The 7,334-nt window shown below is 37.5% G+C and overlaps 1 protein-coding gene across 3 annotated transcripts in view; it reads right to left on the bottom strand.

Annotated features, from left to right (window-relative positions):
- Positions 1–6,751, bottom strand: part of LOC106869218 (mitochondrial carnitine/acylcarnitine carrier protein) — a 10,191-nt gene extending 3,440 nt beyond the window's left edge. The window contains exons 1-5 of one of the 3 annotated variants that reach the window (XM_014914864.2): positions 6,523–6,751; positions 4,933–5,022; positions 4,637–4,764; positions 3,411–3,501; positions 1,543–1,662 (exon numbers count right to left, since the gene is read on the bottom strand). In XM_014914864.2, the coding sequence (XP_014770350.1) occupies positions 1,543–1,662; positions 3,411–3,501; positions 4,637–4,764; positions 4,933–5,022; positions 6,523–6,618 (525 nt within the window). In that variant the 5' untranslated portion in view covers positions 6,619–6,751. Of the gene's footprint in view, positions 1–1,542; positions 1,663–3,410; positions 3,502–4,636; positions 4,765–4,932; positions 5,023–6,233; positions 6,401–6,461 lie in introns of those variants that run through there. The other 2 variants (XM_052974940.1, XM_052974941.1) reach the window with 2 other exon arrangements.
- Between the last annotated feature and the right edge of the window lie 583 nt (positions 6,752–7,334).

Raw genomic sequence — 7,334 nt, 5'->3', positions numbered from 1 at the left:
ATATATATATATATATATATACACACACACACATATCCAAAAAATGGAACAAGCGCATAACAGACAACAATAAAACATCTGGACAGATAAATGATACAAAGATGAACAGGAAAAAACAAGGATGGATCATTTACAGTCTTCTCTCTTCAGTCAAGTTTCCAGATTATCCTTACAGTTTCAGCCGGTTATACTTCAGACTGTTCAAATCTGGCTGGCCCCAAAAATCTGAGCTAAAGGCATTAAATATTTTGGGAGAAAGCAAGTGAATGTGTACGACAACAAAGACAAAAAAATGGAGAAAATGCTACACAGTTACAAATACAAACAACAAGAAAATAACACCAGGTGTCTTTCAACTAATAAATACGAATCAAGTTGAGCTGGCGTGTGTAGAGTGAAAGCCTTAGGGGAGAAACATAGGACAACAACAACGGCAAAACAATGATGGCAATGACGACCGCAACAACGACAACAACAGCAATAATGGTAATGCAAATGAACTTAGTTATACATGTGTGCATACGTACGATTGCAGCACATGTATGATTGCTGCACATGTATGACTGCACATGTACAATGCAGTGTGGAAGACACACATATTAGCCATTCAATGCACGCGTAAACTGTTAAGTTCAATTAGACATTTATTATTTGGTGTCAAATTTTTCGTTGCTGCAGCCATTGAAGCTTTTCGTCAATGGGGATGGAGTTGGAGATTCGGGTGGGGGTAGGATGTGTGTGTGTGTCTGTATGGGGAGAGTGGGTAAATGACTAATATATATTTCACACTACAATTGTTGTAGTTTCAATGCACAGTCTCTGATTACCTGCCTGGTAAGTAATACATGCCCACCTGGAACATGGGCATGTATTTATGTGTGAATGCATATATGTATGTGTATGTATGTATGAGAGAGTGTGCATGTGTGTGTGTGTGTATTCACATGTCAATGTGTGCGTATGGGTGTAAGCAAGTGTTTATGTATAAATATTCAGGAAATGCAGGCAAAAGAGTGCCCTACCTGGCAAAACTGCACCAACTGAGGTGCCACTTCCTAAGAACAGAACAGGGTTGCAGGGGCACAAAGAAATGTGAACGCTTTGCATTCAATGTAGGCAGCAGAGTTAATTTTAAGGCCTTGTGGAAAGAAGTAAGGAGGCATCACATGTCCTTCATTGCTGACAACCCATAAAACCATGACAGTTGCAGGAAATTTTTGTATGCATAACACTTTGAACTTCAGAAGGGTCTGCACATAACCATCAGTCATTTCTTCTGTTAACATTATGAGAAGGGGGAGTTGAAGGGGAAGAGGTTGACTTCCTGGAAAACTCAGAGGAATTGGGACTTCCTGGAAGTGTTGAAGGGGAGGAGAGGTACTTCCTGGAAAACTCCGAGGAGGGAGGGATGAAGGGGGGAGAGGGACTTCCTGGAAAGTTCTGTGGAGGGGGCTGAAGTGGGGGAGGGATTTCCTGAAAAATTCCGAGGATGGGGATCTTTCTGACCACCACTTATAACATGAATAACAACAACTACAAACCTCTGACAAAAGTTGCTGTGGTGCCCCTGTAGATCCACCTGATGCCCCCTTCCTTATATAATTTACGCAGACAATCAATGGGTCCCTGATATTTAGCCTTTCCATTGGATTCTTGCTGAATCTGAAATGGTAAGGAAGCAAAAAGAATTTAGTTAAATACACGATAATTAATTAATATATTGATTTCAAAGTTTGGTACAAGTCCAGCAAGGCTGGGGTAGAGGGCTAGTTGATCACATCGACCCCAGTACATGATTGGTATCTATTTTATTGTCCCCGAAAAGAGGAAAAGCAAAGTTGACTTTGGCAGAATTTGAACTCAGAGCATTAGCAGGATGGAAAGCCATTCAGCATTTTTCCTGGCCTGCTAATGACTAATTAATTCATATATTGATTTCAAATTTTGGTACAAATCCAACAAGTTTGGAGGAGGGGGCTAGTTGATCACATTGACCCTTGTACATGACTGGTATTTATTTTATTGACTGACCTAGACAAAATTTGAACTCAGAGCTTAAAGACAGACAAAATGTGACTAAATATTTTGTCCGGTGTGCTAACGATTCTGCCAATTTGCTGCCTTGTAATTAATTAATATAGAAAGCCTTAAGCATTGAGATTGTTTTGTCAAATGTAATGCTTATTTTTTCACATTGGTTTTGAATTCATCAAGCATTATCTCATAGCTATGTAATTTCAATGATGTGATTTTCTTTTATTCTTTTACAGCCATGGTTTTGGGTTCAGTCCCACTGCATGGTACCTTGGGCAAGTGTCTTCTGCTATTATCATCTTGAACTGACTGAAGCCTTGTGATTGAATTTGCTAGGCAGAAGTTATCGTTGTGTGTGTAGAAGTGTGTGTATAAGTGCTTTGTGCCTCCTAACAGATATATGTGCATGCGTGTGTATGTGTGTGTGTGTGTGTGTGTGTGTGAGAGAGAGAGAAAGAGACTATACAGATAGGTGTGTGTGTGTGTGACTGAGTGAGAGAGAGATGATATAGGTAGGTGTGTGTGTGTGGCTGTATGTATGTGAATATACAGGTGTGTGTGTGTGTGAATATACAGGTATGTGTGTGGGTTGGCAGGTGTGACCATACAGGTGTGTGTGTGTGTAGGTGGGTGGTTGTTTGTGACTATACAGGTATGTGTGTATGTGTATTCATGTGTGAAATCCACATACAAACATCTGGAGAGTGTCAGGTGAGTGTAGTACTTTAATGCAAAGCTATAACCTTTGAGATCGGTTTTTATGGCTTTTATGATGTCAATGTTAGAAGATTAGTTGGCAAAGAAAGAAAGGGGGAGAGGAAAACAGAAAGAGAGAAAGAGGGAGAGACAGAGAGAGTGAAGGATAGAGAGGGCGTGACAGGGAGAGGGAGAGAGAGAGAGACCTAGACAGAATTTGAACTCAGAGCTTAAAAACAGACAAAATGCGACTAAATATTTTGTCTGGTGTGCTAACGATTCTGCCAGTTTACTGCCTTATAATTAATTAATATAGAAAGCCTTGTATAAAAACTAATATAAAGACTATATTATATCACATGTCGAAATTCATCATCATCGTTATCATCACCATCATCATCATTATTGTTGTCATTATCATTATTGTTATCATCATTATCGTTATCACTACCATTAGCGGTAGTATTGTTGTTGCCATCGTCATCATTGTCATCATTGTCATCATTACTATCATCATCATCATCATCATCATCATCATCATCATCATCATCACTACCATCATCATGTTCGACATCAGCATTGTTGTCACTGTTTATCATCACTGCTTAAACTGATTAATTAGTTAATTATTTCTCAATTAATTTGTTCTGAAACCCAAATAATTAAGACTATTTACTCACCTGCAACAAACACTTGATTCTTTCTCCGGGAGAACAAAAAGCTGTGGCTACAGTACCAGCCAGCATTCCTGCCTTGAATACCTGGAAATAACTGAAAAAAGAAAGAAAGAAAGAAAGAAAAAAAAGAAAAGGGACACACAGTTCACTATAGAACAGCAAATTCAAGGTGTGTTTAATTGCTCAAGAACCTTCACAGAACATCAGATGTTGAAATAGGAGTTCATAGTTGTTCCCACTCAATCTGAAGACATCATCGTCGTCGTCGTCATCGTCGTTGTTGTCATCGTCGTTGTTGTCATCATCGTTGTTGTCATCATCATCATTATCCAGCATCAACTTTTCCCTGCTGAGCAAATTTTCCACAGCTGGATGCCTTTCCTGTCACCAACCTTCACCTGCTTCCAAGCAAGTCGGTGTTTCCCCATTGTTTGCCTGTTGACTGCCATTATGTGATGTCAAAACATGACTACACACAAACCCAGTGTGCTAACGATTCTGCCAGCTCATTGCCTTAATAATAATGATAGTAATAATAATGATTATGATAATGATAATAATGATAATGATAATAATAATAATAATAATAATAATAATAATAATAATAATGATGATGATGATGATGATGATGATGATGATAATGATAATAGAACTGAGTAAAAAATATAATAAAAGATAATAAAATTGAGTGAAAGATAAAAAAAATAATAAGATTGAGTATAAAAATGAATAAGAAAAATAAAATTGAGCAATGAAAATAATAAATGTAATAAAATTGAGTAAAAAAAGAATAAAAAATAATAAAAGTGAGTAAAAACAACAAAAAGAATAATAAAATTGGGTAATAAAGAATAATAAAATAATAAATTTGAGCAAAAGCTAATTAAAAAAATATATTTTAAAAATTATAGAATTGAATAAAAAATAAAAAAATAAAATTGAGCCAAAAAAAATAAAAATAAAAAAATAATAAAATTGAGTAAAAAATAATAAAAACTAATTCAGTTATGACAACCTTGTCGTTTTTTGGAGGATCTAAGATAATATCATTTAATGTATTCTCTCATAAGATGATGGGATTTGATTCAATAAAGATTTGGTTGCTATTTTTAGCAGACCAACATACAACATAATGGCTTCCTCATCGGTTCAAGATAAAATATTTCCTAGAATTCTAAAAAAAACCATGTCTTGAAAGGTGTTTATACATAAAAAAAAATGACCATTACCTTAATTGTTCCTGGGGTGATTTCTGTTGTAACTTTTTACCGACGCCAAATGTGAAGAACCAAAGTGCAAACATTGGTGGAATGATGACCAGAGGAATAGCCATTCCTTTGTATAACCCTCGGACACTCTGTGGGTGAAGGAATCAAAGAAATACTCTGAGTTTGTCCCTACAAGTCATTAACCAATGGAGGAAATTGATATTTCACTAATGGCAGTACTCCAGCATGGCCACAGCCTCTGGTTGAAACCCACAATAGAATAATAGGATATAAGTAATTGGTATTTCATATCTTACCTCTCGTTTGATGATGTGCATTCCACAATCGTACATGTTTCGATAAGGTGAAGGCTGGCCCGGGATCTGTGGCATTGTTTGTATTCGAACCTAAAATGAGGTCATGTATTAAAGAAGGAGGAAGAGTAGAAAGAGTGTGAGAATGAGGGAGAAAGAGAGTTGGAGGGAGGTATTTGGAGAGTAGGAGTAAATAGTTTTGGTTTGTTGAAGGCTTTAGTAAAAAAAAACCTTATCCAAGCTGTCATGGGATTGAATTCAAAATTGTGTCTTTCGAAAGCAACCTTCTCAACCACACAGCCACACTAAGAGATGAGTGGATGATGCTATAAGTTTAAAAGATCAGTGGAAGTGAAAATATCTATGCTGAATAAATGAAGTCTAGATACATATAGGTGCAGGCATGGCTGTGTGGTAAGAAGCTTGCTCCACAACCACATGGTTCAGGTTTCAGTCTAAATGTGTGGGCACCTTGGGCACGTGTCTTCTATTATAGTGCCTTGGGCCAACCAAAGCCTTGTGAGTGGATTTGATTGATGGAAACTAAAAGAAGCCAGTCACATATGCATGAGTATGTCTTTCTGTCCATGCTTGACAACCAGTGTTGGTGTTTACATCCCCGTAACTTAGCATTTTGACAAAAGAGACCTATGGAGTAGTAAGTACCAGGCATGAAAAAAAAGTTGGGTTGATTTATTCAGCTGAAAAATTTTCAAAGTGGTGCTCCAGCATGGCCGCAGTCTAATAACTGAAACAATTAAAAGATTATAGATAAAAGCTACTCCACCCAGACAAATAGATTAAAGCTTATACCAGTAATTATTAGGGCAAGGAACATATGAACAACTGATTCTGGGGTAATCTTGTGAAGATGGGTTGCTAATTAGGAAATGAGTCAGCTAATTAGGAAATTATAATTAAAAGACATTGATGGGATTGTGTAAATATTGTATAAGTTTAGTATTTACTAATGAGATATGCACGCGCTGTTATGTAAACATGTGTATGTATGTATGTATATATATATGGTTCCGGGTTCAGTCCTACTGCGTGGCATCTTGGGCAAGTATCTTCTACTATAGCCTCAGGCCGACCAAAGCCTTATGAGTAGATTTGGTAGACGGAAACTGAAAGAAGCCTGTCGTATATATGTATATATATATGTATGTGTGTGTGTATATGTTTGTGTGTCTGTGTTTGTCCCTCCAACATCGCTCGACAACCGATGCTGGTGTGTTTACATCCCCATAACCTAGCGGTTCGTCAAAACAAAAAAAGACCGATAGAATAAGTACTAGGCTTACAAAGAATAAGTCCTGGGGTCGATTTGCTCGACTAAAGGCTGTGCTCCAGCATGGCCGCAGTCAAATGACTGAAACAAGTAAAAGAGTAAAGAGTAAAGAGTAAAGAGTAAAAGAGTATGCATGTATGCAGATACACACAGGCACATATCTGCAGACACACAAACATATATACACATAGAAAATATACATACATACATACATATACATACGACACAAAAGCATGTTTACCTCCTCAGTTTTTATGGGTGACTAATAAGTATGGCCCACCCCTTTATGGTCCCTACCCTACCTTTATAGTATCCATTGGGTATCCGGCCACCACAATGGCTACACCTCCGAAATAGCCAGCGATGAAGTCTTTTCTTGGACTAATCTCCTTCGACATCTTTGTTTATCTGTTTAAATTCATGAAAACAAAAAAACAATACAACATGCCTACTACTGCTACTACTACTACAGTTACAACAATCACCGCCACCACCACCATGGCCACCCCACCACCACCATTATTAGTTGTCGACCTGGGGGCCCTTATCTCAGCACATAAGTTTCGTCAGTGTTTCGAATATTGGCCTCTTATCATTTAAATACAGAGGACCAATATTTGACACAGTTAACAAGGCCACCTGTGTGTGTATATGCATGTATTTGTGTGCGTCTGAGTGTGTGTGGATATGTGTATGTATGTGTAAGTGGATGGGTGTGAGTGTGTGTGTGTGTGTGTGTGTGTGTGTGTGTGTGTGTATAGATTCTATCTTTTATCTTTCATCTTTTATCTCTTGCTTTGTTTCAGTTACTTGACCGCGGCCATGCTGGGGCACAACCTTCAAGAATTCATTTTCAATGAATAAATCAACCCTAGTACTTATTTGTGGAAGACATCACGCATGTGATTAGCAGCTATCCTAAAATGTCGTCACAGTACTACCTCCCTATGTGGCACGATGTTGTTGCTAAAACAATTTACAATGCCATCCGCAAAAAAGACTGTTCTGAAATAAACCTAGAAAATCCCTCTGTTATGGAATATGTTCATAAACACCAACTCAAGGAATACTGGTGGAATATTCCCATCAAAACTTCTGTCAAATGTAAGCATAA

Source organism: Octopus bimaculoides, chromosome 20, assembly GCF_001194135.2.
Source record: "Octopus bimaculoides isolate UCB-OBI-ISO-001 chromosome 20, ASM119413v2, whole genome shotgun sequence".
Classification (NCBI taxonomy): domain Eukaryota; kingdom Metazoa; phylum Mollusca; class Cephalopoda; order Octopoda; family Octopodidae; genus Octopus; species Octopus bimaculoides.
The sequence above is the reverse complement of the archived record's forward strand: the minus strand, read 5'-3'. Positions and strand labels throughout refer to the sequence as shown.